Below are 20,232 nucleotides of genomic sequence, written 5' to 3'. Positions count from 1 at the left end.
TCACACCATTCCCTCCCCATATCTCGGGCCATCCTCACTCCATATCACACCATTCTCATCCTTGTCCAATCTCACCAGCCCCTCGTTCCGTTTAATCGGCCCAGCCACTGCTCCACACGCTCTCCTGAAAGTGCCCTCTGCCTGTAGATTTTAATTTTTAATCCTTGTATTGGAGAACAGTTTGCAAGCAGCAGCAATATTTAAGCTGAATAATTTCCAAGCCTTACTGGCTTCTGCATCTTCTATTCTTTCATGATCAGATATACCCTATGTAGTTAGCTGGAAGTGTGTAGTGCATTCACAAACTGGTTGATTTGGTTACTATTTTGTGTTTTGTCTCTATTTTCCAGCGTTGATCAGCCTATCATTTGGTGGTGCCATTGGACTGATGTTCCTGATGCTTGGATGTGCCCTTCCAGAGTATAAGTAAATAATAAGTGCTCAAATAAAAGCTAAGAACTTGAATGCTGGAAACCTGAAATAAAAATAGAAATTGCTGGAACACCTCAGCAGATCGGTCAGTTTCTGTGGAGGGATAAACTGAGTTAATGTTTTGAGTCCAGAATGACACTTTGTTGGAATTTCTGGATCACAGTGAACTTGAAACATTAATTCTGGTTCCTCCTTTCACAGATACTGCCAGCCTCTCTGACCGTTTTAATTTTTCCAAAATAATAATACTTTGTTTTTGGTGCTAATCCAGATGTCACATCCTCGCTCTTTTAACACCAGAACTAATTGAACATGACTGACTTTATTTCTTGTAGGAAAGAATAAAAGTCATGAGTAAAGATTAAAGATGGGGTTTTAAGGGAATATAATTCAGGTTTGCATTGTAAGTTGTTAAAAAAATAGTTGTATAAATAGTTGAGATTTTCAGGTAGATCAGGACACGAATAGGAAAGGCTTTGCGGGAATGGGCAGGAGCAGGCAGGTGGAGCTGATTTAGTTTGGGATTATGTTCAGCATGGATCAGTTGGACCAAAGGATCTGTCTCCATGCTTTATGACTCTATTTATAAGTTATTCGTAAATGTTATAATTCTTGTCATCTGTATTTCTGTTTGATGACATGCTTTTTTTTGCCTGTTGTTGCATGTAAGGGAAGGACTAGGTAGGGAAAAGTAGTTCACTTCAGAAAAGATTTGAAAGTATACTGACAAAGACCAATTGAACCATGTTTTGTAGGTTTTATTAAATTTCTACAGTAATGGAAGCCATGACATCAACATTCCAAGAGACAGACAAAACTGAGCTAAAAATGGTGGACTAGATTAGATTCCCTACTGTATGGAAACAGGCCTTTCAGCCCAACGAGTCCACACCGACTCTCCGAAGAGTAACCTACCTAGACCCATACCCCTACCCTATTCTTACCCCGAACTAATGCACCCATCACTATTGGCAATTTCACATGGCCAATTCACCTGACCTGCACATCTTTGGATTGTGGGAGGGAGCCGGAGCACCCAGAAGAAACCCACGCAGACACTGGGAGAATGTGCAAACTGCACACAGACAGTTGCCCAAGGCAGGAATTGAACCCGGGTCACGGCGCTGTGAGGCAGCAGTGGAAGGAAGTTATACATAGTCTTTTCCAGGGTAAGCCATGAGGTAAATGGAGCTGCATTTAAAAATAAAAGTTTGATAGGTGGCTGGAAGTGTGTTGTGAGAAAGAGGTCTGAGCTGGCATTTGTGAACAGTGGAAACAGGCTGAGCAGCAAATTGACAATCCAATAAGAGAGGACAGGAAGACCTTTTTTTGTTGGGAGAGTAGAAATACATAGAGGACGTATTTCCAATACTTTTCATCTTTAGCAGCAGGTTTGGACACAAAGCAGTGCTTAAATAAAGAGAGCAGAGGCCGTAAAGCCATCTTGGGGGTCTAGCAGCAAGAGACAGCAAATATTTATAAGGATCTGGCAGTGGGGATCAAGGTTCCAAGTCTAAAGATCTAATCAATGTGAAGGAATCTGCTTGAAAAGAGGCAAAAATAACTCCATGAAATTCCAAAGCATGAAGTGAAATTGGAAATGGCTACTGGTCAAGCTGGTAAAATTGCTTGTATTTAAAAATAATTACAGGTTCAAAGCATGAGGGGCATGGATAAGGTAAATAGGCAAAGTCTTTTCCCTGGGGCTGGGGAGTTCAGAACTAGAGGGCATAGGTTTAGGGTGAGAGGGGAAAGATATAAAAGGGACCTACGGGGTCTATATTTTCCATGCTGTACATCTCTATGACTATGATGAAAAAGGGTAAAACAAATATCTAAACAATTAAAATTTCAAAAGAAAAATAAGATGGAGAATGATCAACAAAATTTTCATATACTAAAATAGTAATTCAAAGTTTGTGCGAAGATTTGTAGCTCGGGTGCTCGTTGCTGTGGTTCTGTTCGCCGAGCTGGAAGTTTTTGTTGCAAACGTTTCGTCCCCTGGCTAGGCGACATCATCAGTGCTTGGGAGCCTCCTGCGAAGCGCTTCTTTGATGTTTCCTCCGGTGTTTATAGTGGTCTGTCCCTGCCGCTTCCGGTTGTCAGTTTTAGCTGTCCGCTGTAGTGGTTGGTATATTGGGTCCAGGTCGATGTGTTTGTTGACCAAAATACACAAACCAACAGCCACGCTCAGACAACAACTCACCAGAACGAAGGACCCGATATCCAACATGAGCAAGACGAATGTAGTGTACAAAATACCATGCAAGGACTGCACTAAACACTATATAGGACAAACAGGAAGACAGCTAACAATCCGCATACATGAACATCAACTAGCCACAAAACGACACGACCAGCTATCCTTAGTAGCCACACACGCAGACAACAAGCAACATGAATTCGACTGGGACAACACTACTATCATAGGGCAAGCCAGACAGAGAACAGCCAGGGAATTCCTAGAGGCATGGCATTCATCCACAAACTCCATCAACAAACACATCGACCTGGACCCAATATACCAACCACTACAGCGGACAGCTGAAACTGACAACCGGAAGCGGCAGGGACAGACCACTATAAACACCGGAGGAAACATCAAAGAAGCGCTTCGCAGGAGGCTCCCAAGCACTGATGATGTCGCCTAGCCAGGGGACGAAACGTTTGCAACAAAAACTTCCAGCTGGGCGAACAGAACCACAGCAACTAAAATAGTAAGTTTTCATGATTAAAATTTACCAAAAGAAAAGATTTGTGGACTTTTTTTTAATATGCTTCATTCATGGGATGTGGGAATATGAGCTGGGCCAGCATTTATTGCCCATCCTTTATTGCCTTTGAGAAGGTGGGTATAAGCCACTGCTTGAGCTGCTGCAGTTGATCTGGTGTAGGTGTTGTCTCCTGTCATTAGGGAAGGAGTTTCTGCTTTTTGACGCAGCGATATTTCCATTCCTTTGTGTCAAAACACTGAGACTCCTTCCCTAATGGAATTGAGTGTATACCTTCGGCAGTTGGACTATAGCAATTTAAGAAAGCAGCTCGCTGAGTTATAGTTTTATTGTTTACTGCAGAGATCTGAAAACTGATTCTTGGTGACCCTTCCAATTTAGTATTAAATGAGAACTCTGCTATTGGATGCATTGGCTTTCAAATGAGACTTTAAGCTGAGACCCTGTCTATCCCATCAGGTTGTGTAAAATATCCCATGGCATTATTTGAGGAGAAGTGCAGTTCTTCCTGATACCCAGGTCAACATTTGTCTCTAGCTACCATTAGAGTCATAGAGATGTACAGCATAGAAACAGACCCTTCAGTCCAAGCTGTCCATGCCGACCAGATATCCCAACCCAATCTTGTCCTGCCTGCCAGCACCTGGCCCATATCCCTCCCAACCCTTCCTATTCGTATACCCATCCAAATGCCTCTTAAATGTTGCAATTGTACCAGCCTCCACCACATCCTCAGGCAGCTCATTCCAGACACATACTACCCTTTGCATGAAAATGTTGCCCCTTAGGTTTCTTTTACATCTTTCCGTTCTCACCCTAAACCTATGCCCTCTATTTCTGGACTCCCCGACCCCAGAGAAAAGACTTTGTCTATTTATCCTATCCATGCCCCTCATAATTTTGTAAACCTCCATAAGGTCACCCCTCAGCCTCCGACGCTCCAGGGAAAACAGCCCCAGCCTGTTCAGCCTCTCCCTGTAGTTCAAATCCTCCAACCCTGGCAACATCCTTGTAAATCTTTTCTGTACCCTTTCAAGTTTCACAACATCTTTCCGATAGGAAGGAGACCAGAATTGCACGCAATATTCCAACAGTGGCCTAACAAATGTCCTGTACAGCCGAAACATGACCTCCCAACTCCTGTACTCAGTACTCTGACCAATAAGGGAAAGCATACCAAACGCCCACCTTCTCTAGTAGGTACATCCACATACTGAATCAGAAAATTGTCTTGTACACACTTAAGAAATTCCTCTCCATCTAAACCTTTAACACTATGGCAGTCCCAGTCAATGTTTGGAAAGTTAAAATCCCCTACCATAACTACCCTATTATTCTTACAGATAGCTGAGATCGCCTTACAAGTTTGTTTTTCAATTTCCCTCTGACTATTAGGGGGTCTATAATACAATCCCAATAAGATGATCATCCCTTTCTTATTTCTCAGTTCCACCCAAATAACTTCCCGGGATGTATTTCCAGGAATATCCTCCCACAGCACAGCTGTAATGCTATCCCTTATCAAAAATGCCACTCCCCCTCCTCTCTTCCCTCCCTTTCTATCCTTCCTGTAGCATTTGTATCCTGAAACATTAAGCTACCATCCTGCCCATCCCTGAGCCATGTTTCTGTAATTGCTATGATATCCCAGTCCCATGTTCCTAACCATGCCCTGAGATCATCTGCCTTCCCTGTTAGGCCCCTTGCATTGAAACAAATGCAGTTTAATTTATTAGTCCTACCTTGTCCCTGCCTGCCCTGACTGTTTGACTCACTTCTGTCTCAACTCTACCAGTCTCAGATTGATCTCTTTCCTCACTATCTCCCTGGGTCCCCCCCCCCACCTTACTAGTTTAAATCCTCACAAGCAATTCTAGCAAATTACCCTGCCAGTATATTAGTCCCTTTCCAATTTAGATGCAATCCATCCTCCTTGTACAGGTCACTAGTACCCCAAAAGAGATTCCAATGATCCAAAAATGTGAATCCTTCTCCCATACACCAGCTCCTCAGCCATGCGTTCATCTGCTCTATCCTCCTATTCCTGCCCTCACTAGCTCGTAGCACCAGGAGTAATCCAGATATTACTACCCTTGAGGACCTCCTTTTTAAATTTCTGCTGAACTTTCTGTAATCTCCCTTCAGAATCTCAATCTTTTCCCTTCCTATGTTGTTGGTTCCAATGTGGATAATGACCCCTTGCCGGCCCCTCTCCCCCGTGAGAACATTCTGCACCCTCTCTGAGACATCCTTGATCCTGGTACCAGGGAAACAACACACTATTCTGCTTTTTCTCTGCTGGCCACAGAAATGTCTGTCTGTACCTCAGACTAGAGAATCCCTTAACACAATTAATCTCTTGGAACCCGACGTACCCCTCATTGCATTAGAGCCAGTCTCAATACCAGAAACTTGGCTGTTCGTGCTACGTTCCCCTGAGAATCCTTCACCCCCTACATTTTCCAAAATACCTGTTTGAAATGAGATTTCCATCCAACAGCATTTATGGCAGATATAATCCGCAGTAACCCTTAAACTCTCTTTAAACTCCCACATCTGACAAGAAGTACACGTCACTGCAAAGACCATTTTTGCTCCTTCACAATCTACTGACCCAGAAAATAACACCGTCTTGTTTCTCTACAAACACTGCCCCAGGTTAAATTAATAGTTATGGCTTATATTTTAAGTTTAAGTTCAAGAGACTTATCTCCAAAAACATATAATCAAGAAAGAACCCACTGTACTCACTAATACAGCCTTTCTCTTGGACAGACTTAAAACAACAATTAACTTATCTGATTCTGTGTTGTGAACTTCGCCCAAACCACTTCCTCCAAGATTAGTTGTGAAATTCACTGTTTGTTAATTTTCCCATCTGCACTCCGATGTCCAGCGACACATGAATTCAAAAACAGCAAAGGCAGTAACTGTGTAGGTTTTTTTTCTCTCTCTCTCTCTCTTGCACTGTCCCACTAAAAACACACATTATTTTGGCCATGATCACCTAGTTTCTGGAAACGTCCTCTGTGAAAATTATCTGCCATATCTCCTGGGATTTGATGGTGGCTCCTTCAAAAATGGCTGTAAAGCACTTTAAAGTTATCCTGAAGTAACAAATGACACAATATACATTCAATATTTTTATTTTCAAATTTAATTCTGGACCCATGTATCTATAGGAGTTGTATTGACACTTCGCAACAGCATTTTTCATAACCCATTAACTTCAAAACATAAAACATTGTTATTTTGTCAGCCTAGGCTGGATTTGAATTAGAAGGGAATTAAACAACACTCTGCCATCTAATTCTCAAAACTTGAATGATATTTATTGATACTTAACATACACAATGGGATGCTACAAGTATGTCACAAACCTTGCAAAATGTTACAAAGTTAATGTAGGAAATCTGGTTTTTTTTTTGGGCTACATTGGTGTAGGATTCTCTAATGTATAAGAAATAGTTCCAAAGTTGGACACACTGGGAACTTCGTATGACCATGTTAAAAGAGATTGGAAACAAATAGATCAATGTTAAGAATAGAAATTCAGTGAAGAACAGTGTTGGATTAATGTTATGTCAAGTTTAGAATCATTTGGCACAGAAGGAAGCCATTTTGGTCCTCATGCCTTTGCAAGCTTTTTGAAGAGACTACGATTAGTAGCACACCATGCTTGTTTCTCTAGTATGGTACTTACTTTTTTTTTTCTATTTTTCAACAGCAATCCAATGCCCTTTTGAAAAAATCTGATTGAATCTGTTACATCCACCCTTTCAGGCAGATTATCATAATTCACTGGGACATTTTATCTCCATACTGAGATTTTTCTAATTAAATCTATCATCCAACCCTGTGCTAATAGAAACGATTTTTCTCCATCTAATCTTATCAAAACTCTTCATTGTTTTAACACAACTGTTAAATCTCTCATTAACCGTTCCTACTCTATGGAAGATCATCCCAGCTCCTCCAATCTTTCCATGTAACTGGTGTCCCTCACACCTGATGTTATTCTAGTAAATTTTCTCTGTACCAATAATCTGGCCTTTCTAAAGTGTGGTGCCCAAAATTGGATGCAATAATCCAGCTGGGCGTCACGGTGGCACAGTGGTTAGCACTGCTGCCTCACAGCGCCAGAGACCTGGGTTCAATTCCCGACTGAGGCGACTGACTGTGTGGAGTTTGCACATTCTCCCCGTGTCTGCGTGGGTTTCCTCCGGGTGCTCCGGTTTCCTCCCACAGTGCAAAGATGTGCGGGGCAGGTGAATTGGCCATGCTAAATTGCCCGTAGTGTTAGGTTAAAGGGGTAAATGTAGGGGTATGGGTGGGTTGCGCTTCGGCGGGTCGGCGTGGACTTGTTGGGCCGAAGGGCCTGTTTCCACACTGTAAGTAATCTAATCTAATCTAAAAAAAGTGTTTTTTGCAAACATTTAGTGTATCTTTCTTTAGTTTGTGCTTCTACATATTTGACCGGGAATGATTTATATATGTATGCCTCCAGGTTTCTCTGATCCTCTGCCTCTTTTAGAATGATTCAATTTTATTTATAATATGCTCATCAAATTTCTCATCCAAAATGTATCACTCCACACTCCATATAATGCATTTCGTCTATGATGCATCTATCCGTTTCAGTGTGCATAGGTCGCCTTGTAGTTTGCTGCTCTCCTCTTCATATATGACTACACTATATTCATCCACAATGTTTGAAATTATGCATTGTGTCCCCAAGTCTAAATCAATAATATGCAAATGACACCAAAATTGGTGGCATAGTAGACAGTGAAAAACATTTTCCAAGATTACAAAGGGATTTTTTATCAAGTGGGTCAATGGGCTGAAAAATGGCAGATGGAGTTCAATCTAGATAATGTGAGATATTGTATTTTGGTACAACAAACAAGGGTAAGGCTTATAGAGTTAATAGCCTTGGGTCGTGTTGTAGGTACCTAGGGGTGCAGATACATGAATCTTTGACATTTGTGTCACATGTAGACAAGGTAGTTAAAAAGGCATTTGGCACTCTTGCTTCCATTGCTCTGTCCTTTGAGTATAGGAGTTGGGAAGTCATATTGAGGTTGTAAAGGACATTGGTGAAGCCTCTTCTGGAATTCTGTGTCCAGTTCTGGTCACCCAGTTATAGGAAGGATATTATTAAGCTGGAGAGGATTCAAAAGAGATTTACCAGGGTGTTGCCAGATATGGAAGGTTCGACTTATAAGTAAAGGCTGAATAGAAGAGGACCTTTTTCACTGGAGCGTAGGATAATGAGAGGAGAGCTGTAAAATTTATAAAATAATGATCGATATAGATAGAGTTAATGGTAGTTGTCTTTTCCCTAGGATTGGGGATTTCAAGACTGGGGGCACATTTTTAAGGTGAGAGGGGAGATATTTACAAAAGACATGAAGGGCAAATGTTGTACACAGAGGGTGTTTCATGTGTGGAATGAACTTCTAGAGGAAATGGTTCAAATGGGTACAATTACAATGTTTAAAAGACATTTGGACAAGTACATGAATAGGAAAGGTTTGGAGGGATATGAGCCAGAAGCAGGCAGGTGGGGCTAGTTTATCTTGGGATTATGGTTGGCATGAACTGGTTAGACTGAAGAGTCTGTTTCAGTGTTGTACAACTCTTGACTCTGTGGTGAATAGCAACATTTCTAATACCAACTACTGAGGACACCACGCTGAAAAAACAATTGGTCACTCATACTGTCCTTTTCTCAGCACTAATCTTATGTCTTTGGTGACATTTGAGTTGCATCAGCTTCAAGTTTTGTAGTATGTCCATTATGCACAGTATTAAACAGGTTTGACAGTCTATGCACACATTAATTATATCATCCTAATCATTCCTCAATTACTGCATTGAGGATATTAAGTAAAGTTTGTCAGAAATGATTTTCCATTAGCAATCTATATTGGCTATCATTTATTAACCAAATGTCATTGAATATTGTCTTGGATTATCATCAGTAGAAATTTTCTTACCATTGGCAAGACTGCCTGATTTATTTCTGTTCCCATTTTTGAACAGTGGAAGCAGCAACCCTTCATTCCCAGGGACCGTTCTCGTGACCAAGACAAATTGGGAAATTATGGCAAAAGCCTGTGCTATATCCACACTTGCTTGATTGAGCACCTTGGGTGCATCCCTTCCTGATTGTTTGACTTGGAGTACTGCCAAGCTTCTAATTACCTCCTTGACCTATTTTCATCCTATTTACTTTTCTCTACCTTTTTCCTTCTTTTATTATGATATTGCAGCACTGTATTCTTTGCAGAAAGTGAGGACTGCAGATGCTAGAGATCAGAGACGACAGTGTGTGTTGCTGGAAAAGCACAGCAGGTCAGGCAGCATCAAAGGAGTAGGAGAATTGACGTTTCGGGCATATGCCCTTCATCAGCGTTGTCTTCTTTAATAGACAGCTGTGAAGACCAGAATTTTGCCGAGGTGCCAAAAATCCTGCTTCTGGGGCTGAAAGCAGGAGATGGCCTTGCAATTTTGAGTGGTGGGACCCAGCCTGCATTTTATGGGTGATGACAATTAAGTGACAATCAAAAATACAGAGAAAATGAATAGTCTTTAATAATATAATGTGCTTAATTCCCTTTTGTACTGTTAACCAGAAAAATTATATAATAAACCATTTTTTAATGCTGTTTCATTTCAGATTTATTTCTTTGGTTATTCATAAAGATGTAGCTTTGGAGTCCTTTCCTTAGTCCCTCAGCAGAATGGTTGAGGTTCTTCCTGAACTGCCAGCCTTCTAAATTCATACTTTCCATTGAAATACATTGGCCTTGTTTTTTTTTCCATAACTATTCTTGTCTATAGTTAAAAATTACACAACACCAGGTTATAGTCCAACAGGTTTATTTGGAAGCACAAGCTGTTGGAGTGCTGCTCCTTCATCAGGTGGTTGTGGAGTATTCTTGTCTAAGACCAGTCTTAATATCATGCTGTTGTTTATTTTTGCTCCTGGGATGAGGTTGACTTGTCTGGTTGTTGATGCAGTGAAACCTCAGTGTAACTAGATGAGCATTATCTAGAATGATAGGAATAACTGCAGAAAAGGCAATCGGTGTATCTGGTATGTTCTGGTATTCCTTCAGCTGAACCTCTGTACAATAGTCATGTTTTCTTTTAATCATATTTTTCTCAATTATTTATTAAACACCCTTTGATATAATAGTACATTCTCTTCTTCAGACATTTCTTGTGGTAAATAGGAAAGGAATTAGACCATTCATCTCTTTGAACCTATTCTAATGTTCTATTTGTTCATGGCTAATATGTCTGCTGACTTTTTTTTAAACCTGCCTTTATTTGATATCTTGATGTCTTAATCTAATAAAATATTAGTCTTTGTAAACTTAAATTATCTCAGTGTCCACAGCCTTTTAAAAGTTTTACATTTCCATTAGTTTATGGAAATTCGCTTCCTGGTTTCATTTCCACATGAGCTAGCGCTATATGTCTTTGCCCTGGAATTTCCAAAAGCAGGAAATTGTTTCTCTATGTCGACCCAAGCAAATCATTTTTAAAAAATACTTTGATTAGATCAGCCATTTAAACGTTAGGGAGTACAAACCAGGTTTGTACAACCTGTACTCCTAATTTGATCCTTTCAACTGTGAAATAAATCTGAATGATCTGTGCTGTTCTGTACTCCCTCCAAGGGCAGTACAGTATAGCTTTTCAGAAGTTTGGTATCCAAAGTTTACATCAGTGCTCCAGCTGCGATTTGACTAAGGCTTTGAATTTTGTATTCCTCTCCATTGAGATAAAAGACTTAGGGTGGGAATTTCCCAGCATGCACCAAGATCAATAGGCTCAAATAAGAGACAGAGGCCTGCCATGTGAGGAACAGATACTTGCCTATGATTTTTCCCAAATTGTACAGTGGGAAGCATGTGGGCTTTCAATAAGAAGGCTTCCCGTTTGCAGGATGATGGTCTTTCCAGCTTATTTAAACTTTCTGAAACCAATAAAAAATCTTTGTGGTTAGGTAATCACGATGGAGGGTGTGTCCCTCATTACTACACTGCCACTGAGGGCCACTAAGCCTGCTTGGAATCTTGATACCTGATCGACGGTTGGGAAACTGCCTTCAAGCATCTGCGGTATTCTTGGCTGCTTGTGGGGAACTGGAGGTTGACAATCAGCATTACTGAATCTTTTACATAGATCACTTGGCTACAGTAGTACTGGCAGCATTGTCATCTGTCCCATTCCATCTTTGGGAAAATGGCCTGGGATTGGAATGTAGTTGGGGAGCCACCTTGCAGAACAGTGGCACTGTTTTCACTACCAGTCTGCCTCCTTGCCCAATTCTGTTTTACCGAATGTAGTTCAATCCAACATTCTGTTATCCATTCTAGTTGTGTTTTTGTATTTGGGGGCTTGCTTTCAGTGCTAGATACATGATACAAGAGTACCTAAATCCTTCTGATCCTCCATAATCCCAAACCATTCACTATTAAAAAGTTATTCTGATAGCTCCAAAGTGGCTAATCTCCCACTTTCTCCCATATAATCCCATCTGTTCTTTGTTTGCCCATCCAGTAATTTGTTTCTTTGTAATGTGTGCTTCCCTTTTCACAACTTAATCTTTTAACCCAGTCTCATATGCAAATTTGGATATATAGCTCTCGACTATATATGCAAATCATTATCACGTATGATTAAAAGTTGAGAACTGAGTAAAGTTTCCTGTCAAACCTCACTTGTCATACCCCACCAATTAGAGAGCTTTTGCTTTATTTCTATCTCTTACATTGTATCTAACTGATGTTAGATGTATATAGGCAGTGTCTGCAATGGACTTGTTGTTGACTAATACACCAATGGCCCATTCACATTCTCTAAAACAAGTTTTTAATTTTTTTTCCTATCCTCTAAAATACTTATTAAGCCTCTCTGCCAATCCCTCATTTTTTTTCAAATGCAGAATGTTCCAAAATGTTTAGTCATGGTTCTTTTACGCTGTTTCCTGAATGTTCTCCTATATACAAACAATAAATTCTACCTGCTTTGTCAATCAAAGCCAGATTTGGCCAGGAAACAGACTGATCCATAATCCATTCTAAGATGTTGCTTTTTGTATCTTTCCAGCTAATTTTAGACACAACAGCATGTAAACTATTGTAATTGTAACTACAGAAAGCGTCAGTAAATTGTCTGTAAATATCATTCTCATTCTTTCTCACTTTACTGTATAATGTAGCATGAGACTTACTGTTAACCTGTACGGCCATTGAGATTTAGTGCAGAAATTTGAAGCCTGTATTATGGTGATACATATAACTGACATGTAGGGATTATGAAGGTACCTAAGCTGATAAATAAAAATGACTGTCTGTCCGAGCTGAAATGAAAGGCTGTAGGTGCCGAGGGTGTTTGTGTTGGGTAAGAGCATTCAGAAGCTTAAGGAGTATAGTTAAAGTGAGTCTCTGGATCAAGGGAAATTAATTCAGATTGATTGCAGAAGGTGTGTGTGGAGAAAGCGAAAATGAGTATAAGTAGTCAAGCTTGTGAAATTGTAAAGAACATTGGATACAAAACAAAATGTTGTCATGTTTCAAACTAGTCCAGTTGGTGGCAGTGATTATTCCAGTTCCATATTCCTAGTGATGTTGACTGTTTAGATGTATGTTATAGGCAACCATCGTCTATTCAACTTTATTGACGATATTAGTGTTTTCCCCAAAGGAATTTCCCCAAAGTTTTTGCTTTGGGCTTTTTGCCTTTGCTAGCATGTAATATTACTGGTGTTTACAAGGATGGTGGACTGTCTTAATGGGAGGTGTGAAGTATTGGCCTCATGGTATTTTCTTATCTTTTCCTTTCTATGTAACTCAGGAAACTTTACTGGTATAATGAAATCTTTCTTTTCCATGGCAGGGATTGTATTCGTAATCAATAGGGCCACCTTACATTTTTATGAATTTGTAGCAGGATGTTTATAGTTTCAAGTTATTAAAGTTGCCATGTCATATCCTTCCACTCTAATTAGTGACTCTCATTTTCTAGTTTGTACATGTGTGTAGAAGAACTGCAATCCTGTTTTTTCTTTCTGTTCTCATTTTTATTCTCTTTGCTATTCTCATCAACCTCTCTATTTGCCCAGGTTATTTTTCCCATTGCCCCTTTGGAATGGCAATTTTGGAATAGTCTACTACTTCACTATACAGTACTTGTATTTAATTCTTTTATTTATGACTTGCCCCTCCAGGAGCCTTGCTAATTTAAGCATTTGCATCTTTCATACATATTTCTGTGTAGCTGAGATGAGCAATTTTGCATGCTTATTTTGTGTAATGGCTAAAGGCAACTTTAGCTGTTGATTTTCACTGAAGCAGTGTTTTGGTAATTACCTACACTGATTTGAATTGCAGTGATTAAAATTGAGATTCAATCTGTAATGCAAGGGGCAGCACAATGTTATGAACGAAATGGAGGATCATGTCAGAAAATACAATCAACTGGTTAGTCAGAAAGGGAGTTTCAACGGCTTAATATGTGACTGCTTTTGGTTGCATCAATATATGTGTCTGAAGCTTCATCTGTTTTTCTCTTTTTCTTTCCTCTTTCTCTTGCAGCAAATACTGGCCATTGTTTGTTCTTTTCTTTTACATTCTCTCTCCAATCCCATACTACATAGGAAGGAGAGTAGTTGATGACACTGATGCAGCAAGCAGTGCATGTAAAGAACTTGCCATATTTCTCACTACAGGCGTAGTCGTCTCAGCATTTGGGTTGCCTATAATTTTTGCAAGAGCACAACTGGTGAGTATCATTGCCATATTACTGTACAATATGGACTCTGAACAGTTTTGCAAATGGAGGGGAGAAGTAACAGCTAATATTTTTTATTAGTAGTGACTATATTTTAAAATGCTGACCAATATCTTGGCCTGGACTTTGCAGTCAGTGATGGAGTAGTGGTGTTTGCTGCTAAGTATACTGAGAAACAAAAACTTGTATAGTGTGTCAGCTGCAGTGAGAACTTTACTTTGCTGCAGTATTGCCCACTAATGAAGCAGTTTGAGAGGTCTGTCAGCAAGATGCATTGTCACACTCCTCTCAGTGTCACAAATTGAAGGCGTGTCTTTTACGGTCAGTCTTCAGCTCAAAGGTGAGTGGTTTATTATGGTGTTGAACACTTTTTTTGAAAATAAACTTTCTTGAGTGAACTTTTAAAACCTGTTAGGAGCAGCATGGTGGTTCAGTGGTTATCACTGTTGCCTGTCAGGTGACTGTCTGTGTGGAGTTTGTACGTTCCCCCTGAGACTGTATGGGTTTCCTCTGGTTGCTCTGGTTTCCTCTCACAGTCCAATAGCGTGCAGGTTAGGTGGATTGGCCATGCTAAATTGCCCTCAGTGTACAGGAATGTACAGGCTAGGTGATTAACCATGGTAAATCTGGAGTTATGGACATAGGGTGGGGAGCTTGGTCTGAGTTGGGATACTCTTCGGAGGGTCTGTGCAGATTCAATGTGTTGAATGGCCTCTTTGCACACTGTGGAGATTCTATGATTCTGTTGGAAATTATAGATACGTTAAAACTTTCAACACCTGGTGACTGTTCCACAAGAATATCTTGGACAAGCTGCCTTGGTTTAAATAGGAGCTGAGAGTCTTTAACAAACTTGAAACATTTTAAACTTTATTTTAAAAAATTGTGATAATTCCACAAAATGCATTCTGACCCTTTGCCATGCTAATATTATGTGATTTCCCTTCCATTCTCTGCTACTTTGGAACTGCACTGGAATGATTCTGGGTGAATCAGAAGGTTTATCCAACCCCATCCTCCTTGAGTTTTCAAATGTGCAGAAAAAGGATGTTCATAAGATATGATTTACAATTGTTACTATACCACTAACAAAAAATGCCTCAGGCGCAAGAGCTAATCCTTCAATTTGGAATTTGCCTAAAGTTTAATTTTCCAAATTAATGTTCCCTTCAATAGAAGTGAATCAAGTGATCATCCAGACTGATATCAATAATGCATTTTCTACTTACGTTATACATAGGTTCTTTGTTTTTTTTTGTAGTTATTTCTTAAATTGAGCAAGTAGTGTTCATTGTTACACATTTAGCTTAACACTAATAATCTTTCTATTCTGACCAAAAATGAGAAATGGTTCAGTTTGAATGAACTTGTCCTACCTTAAGGACGGACACCATTTCTACCTCAGTTATGATTAATTAAGGCTGAGTGTTTCGGTATTCAAGTGATAAAATACACTCCCTGTATTCCCACACTATATAGGGGGAGTCTACTTTAAACCACATTCTTCTTTCAGAATTATTCCCTTTTTATCTGTCTCTATTTAAATGTATGGTGAGTCAATGGCATAATGTTAATGTCTTTTGACTGGTAATCCAAAGGCTAGTATGTTCAAGTCTCACTATGCCAGCTGATTAAATTAAATTAAATTAATATAGGCAGACGGCAGGTTACAAGCAGGTTCCATTCCTGAGAATGTTTATAAGTTGATTTGTGTGTACAAATCAGTTCAATATATAATATTTATCTGCAAGCAAACGTTCAGGTCAGATCCTTAAAGTTAGTAGTACAATGGGATCTCGTTCATAAGTGTGAGCATCCCTAAGTTGGATGTTCATACTTTGGGGATCTCCTATAAGTGTGTTTCATGTGGGGAATTGCTGCCAATCCATAATTGCTCTTGAGAAAATGGTGACAGCTGCTTTCTTGGATTGCTACAATCCTCAGGGTGGAGGTATGCTTACAGTGCTGTTAGGGAGTTCGCAGCAATATAGAAAAACTGGCAATATAGTTCCAAGTCAGTATGCTGTGATTTTGGGGGGAACTCAGTGATGGTGATCTTCACAATCACTGGTGTTGAAACCTAAGCAAAATTATCTGGAGTAGAGCATTAACTCATTGCTTTCCCAAATCTTTCAGATATGACCCCATTTTGTGACTTGAAAATTGTCATGACTCCTCATTGAACAGGGTTTAGGGGCTGAGAGTAGAGGCCTGGTTGGGGGGGTGGATACAGCTGTCGTTACTCTGATAGAGTTCCACAGTGGCTATTGTTGAATTAACTTGCAGCACCAAAATCTCAGCTCACGACACCAGTTGGGTTCCGACCCCCACTTTGAGTACCCTTGCATTAACCACTGTAAGCAATTTTTGTGTTGTAATAACTTCTCAAACACGTTATGCAAGGAAGGATTGGTTGCAATTTAATATCATTAAGATTTATCTAGAAATAAACAGTTAATTTAGGGATTTGTAGATTCATGTGTATTGACAGAGAAAAGAGAAAGCTATCTTGTCCCTCTGATTCTTTTTTAGTTTGTGTTCACTTCAAACTTATTCTTCATGTGTGAGCATGACAATATTACGAGCAGAAGAAGTTGTCATCTCCCATCTTATTATAACTAAAGTTAACCTTTGTCATGGTTACCTCTCTTCTCGCTCCATTTTAATTGGCATGTTAGTTTTACTGACTTCATTTCTAATACTTGTGTTTCTTATTGTTTTTATTTCTAGTCCCATTGTTTCCTTCAAGGTCTCTTTTGTTTGATCCAAACAATGCTTCCTCCTCAAGATTGCTACTGTACACTCTATTGTCTCTCCATCATACTTACTTTCTTCCTCATTCCCTTCACAAGGGTGATTTTTTTGATCTGATTTCCTATATGTGCTTACTAACCCTGTGAGGTCACCAAAGAGGTCTTGACTTCTCATCTTCACCCCTTGCCGGAAGTGTGGTGACTCTCCGGTTAATCTCACCACTAATCATCTGTCTTTAATGAGAAAGCAGTTACGGTCCTCTAGGACTGTGGCAACTTTACTACTACCGTGAACCAGCTGCAATTTCCATATTTGCATTTGAGTTTAAAATTATCTGCAGTACTGTGCTAACAGCTGGTCTGGAACTTGGAGCAGGAGGCTTTCCTCTGGCTGAGACACATCTTAAATTCACAGAATCATAGAATGGTTACAGAAAAGAAACAGACTTTTCAGTCCTTCAAATCCATGCTGGCACACTCTTCGTGTGATCCGGGTCACATTGTTTCCCCTTGTTTTGATTTTTGTGTAGAAGACATACCTGTATAATTTTCTGCATTGTTGGGTAAATGTCAGTGTTGTGGCTGGACTGATACAGTTTGACTAGAAGCATGATGAATTCTGGAGCACAAGTCGTCAGTGCTGTTGCCGGGAGGTTGTTGGGGCCCATAGCTTTTGCAGTGCCTTCGGTCATTTTTTTAATATCACATGGAGTGTATCAAATTGGCTGAAGAGTGGTGTCCATAACCTGGCACTTCTAGCTGGAGATTAGTTGCAAACATTTCAGCTTTACCATTTGCATTGATGTGCTGGGTTTCCCCATCGTTGAGAATAGGGATCTTCGTGAAGCCTTCTCCAGCGAGTTGTTAAATTATCCACCACCATTAATAACTGAATGTGGCCAAACTGCTGAGCTGAGATCTGATCTATTGGTTGTGGAATCACTCAGTCCTGTTTATCACTTACTGCTAATGCTACTTTGGCAAAGGAGAGGTGTTTTAGCTGCACCAGACTGATTTCTCATTTTTAGGTATCGCTTTGTGCTGATTCTGTCATACCATCCTATTCTTTACATTAAATCAGGGTTGAAACCCTAGCTTAATGGTAATGGTAGAGCGACAGAGGTGCTGGGCCATGAGTTTGAAAATTGTGATGGGAATACAATCCTGCTGCTGATGGCTCTCAGCTCCGTCTGGATCCTGAATTGTTAGATATGGTCAAAGTCTAATCCATTTGTAATAGTGCTAAACAACAAACGGGAGAGTATCCTCTGCATGTACAATATACTTAGTCTGTACAAGGAATTCACTCCTACTGATATTATCATGATGGATACATCCACAGCAGATAAATTAGTGAGTGGCACGGTGGCAGTGGGCAGCACGGTGGCACAGTGGTTAGCACTGCTGCCTCACAGCGCCAGAGACCCGGGTTCAATTCCCGCCTCAGGCGACTCTCTGTGTGGAGTTTGCACATTCTCCCCGTGTCTGCGTGGGTTTCCCCCGGGTGCTCCGGTTTCCTCCCACAGTCCAAAAAATGTGCAGGTTAGGTGAATTGGCCATAGTGTTAGGTGAAGGGGTAAATGTAGGGGAATGGGTCTGGGTGGGTGCGCTTTGGCGGGTCAGTGTGGACTTGTTGGGCCGAAGGGCCTGTTTCCACACTGTAAGTAATCTAATCTAATATAAAGATAAAGTTAATTACTGGTATGTTTTACTCTCGTGTTGGCTTCCTCACCACCTGCCACAGGCTCAGTCCAACAGTTATGTCCTTAAGGGCTAGACCAGCTTGGTCACTGATGCTGCTATCAAGCCGCATACTTGGTGATGGACATGGAAGTACATTTTGTGCTCTTGCCACCCTCAGTGCTTCTGTGGATATTATCAGCAGACTGTTTGACTTGATGCTCTAAGACGTCGTGAGGTGTAGAGTCAATATTCAGGACTCACCAGTAATCTTAAGCAAGGAACTGAATATTTGAAAGAAAAAAATGTCAAGGCTATGGAGAAACAGCAGGGAGCATGGGACTAGTAATATGAAAATTACTAAATGGTTTACTGTGCTGTATCATTCTCTGGCTCTCTGTAATTTTCCACCCCTGAGAGTAAGCAAACAAACAAAATAATATGTTAGCGCCCAAAAGCAAAATACTGTTAAGTTTGGAAATCTGAAATGAAGACGGAAAATGCTAAAAATACTTAGCATGTCTGACAGCACCAATAGAAAAAAAAATCATCTTTCAGATCTGTGACTTTTCAGCCCTGAGAAAAATCGGATATATAATAATTTTGAGCAAGTGCAAGAAGGTGTGGCTGGGAGATAAAGGGATCAGAAGATGTCTGTGTTGGTGTGAAAGACGTCATAGCTAGCAGCCACACAAACAAACCAATGAAGTAAATGAGAGGGGAAAAAAAACAGATAAAGTGAATTTGGAAGTTGTGATTTAACATCATTGAAATCAGTATTGTGCTCAGACAAAAGGCAAGGTGCTTGCTATTCAGTGAGCTTTATGTTGAATTTCATTAACATTACAGCAAGACAGAAACAAAGGTCAGTGTAGGAACAAAATCGGGAATTAAAATGCCAGGTAACAAAAAAGGCACGGCTATGTTTGCGAAGTGAATGGAGATGTTTTACAAAGCAGTCACCTAGTATATGTTTGGTTCATGTCGAGAAGAGCACATTTTCTATAAATAGAATCACAGAATGACTACAGCGCAGGAGACTGTTTGACTGATCATGCCTGTGCTGGTACTCCTAAAGATGTAATTCATTGACTGTCATTTCATTGCCTTTTCCTCATAGCCCAGGACATTCTTCCTTTTCAGGTAATAATTTGATTTCCATTTGAAAACCTCTATTACAGAATCATAAATACAAACATTGTGGCACAGAAGAAAGCCATTTGGCCCATTGTATCTGCACCATTTTCTTAAATGAGCATCACTACCAAATAAAAAGCCATGGGCACACGTATGGGCCCCAGCAATGCCTGTCTCTTTGTTGGCTACGTAGAACAGTTGAACTTCCGCAATTACATCGGCACCACTCCCCACCTCTTCCTCCGCTACATTGATGACTGCATTGGCGCCACCTCGTGCTCCCACGAGGAGGTTGAGCAATTCATCAACTTCACCAACACATTCCACCCTGACCTTAAATTTACCTGGACCATCTCTGACACCTCCCTCCCCTTCCTGGACCTCTCCATCTCCATTAGTGACGACCGACTTGACACTGACATTTTTTTACAAACCCACCGACTCCCACAGCACCTGGATGACACCTCTTCCCACCCTATCTCTTGCAAAAATGCCATCCCATATCCCCAATTCCTCCGCCTCCGCCGTATCTGCTCCCAGGAGAACCAGTTCCACCACAGAACACACAAGATGGCCTCCTTCTTTAGAGACTGCAATTTCCCTTCCCACGTGGTTAAAGATGCCCTCCAACGCATCTCGTCCACATCCCGCACCTACACCCTCAGACCCCACCCCTCCAACCGTAA

At 40.5% G+C, this 20,232-nt stretch overlaps 1 protein-coding gene across 1 annotated transcript in view; it reads left to right on the top strand.

Annotated features, from left to right (window-relative positions):
- leprotl1 (leptin receptor overlapping transcript like 1) overlaps nucleotides 1-20,232 on the top strand; it is a 43,474-nt gene that overhangs the window by 13,048 nt on the left and 10,194 nt on the right. The window contains exons 2-3 of the mRNA XM_043720428.1: nucleotides 351-426; nucleotides 13,781-13,967. Coding sequence (XP_043576363.1) covers nucleotides 351-426; nucleotides 13,781-13,967 — 263 coding nt within the window. The remainder of the gene's footprint in view (nucleotides 1-350; nucleotides 427-13,780; nucleotides 13,968-20,232) is intronic.

Source organism: Chiloscyllium plagiosum, chromosome 2, assembly GCF_004010195.1.
Source record: "Chiloscyllium plagiosum isolate BGI_BamShark_2017 chromosome 2, ASM401019v2, whole genome shotgun sequence".
NCBI lineage: Eukaryota > Metazoa > Chordata > Chondrichthyes > Orectolobiformes > Hemiscylliidae > Chiloscyllium > Chiloscyllium plagiosum.
The sequence above is the reverse complement of the archived record's forward strand: the minus strand, read 5'-3'. Positions and strand labels throughout refer to the sequence as shown.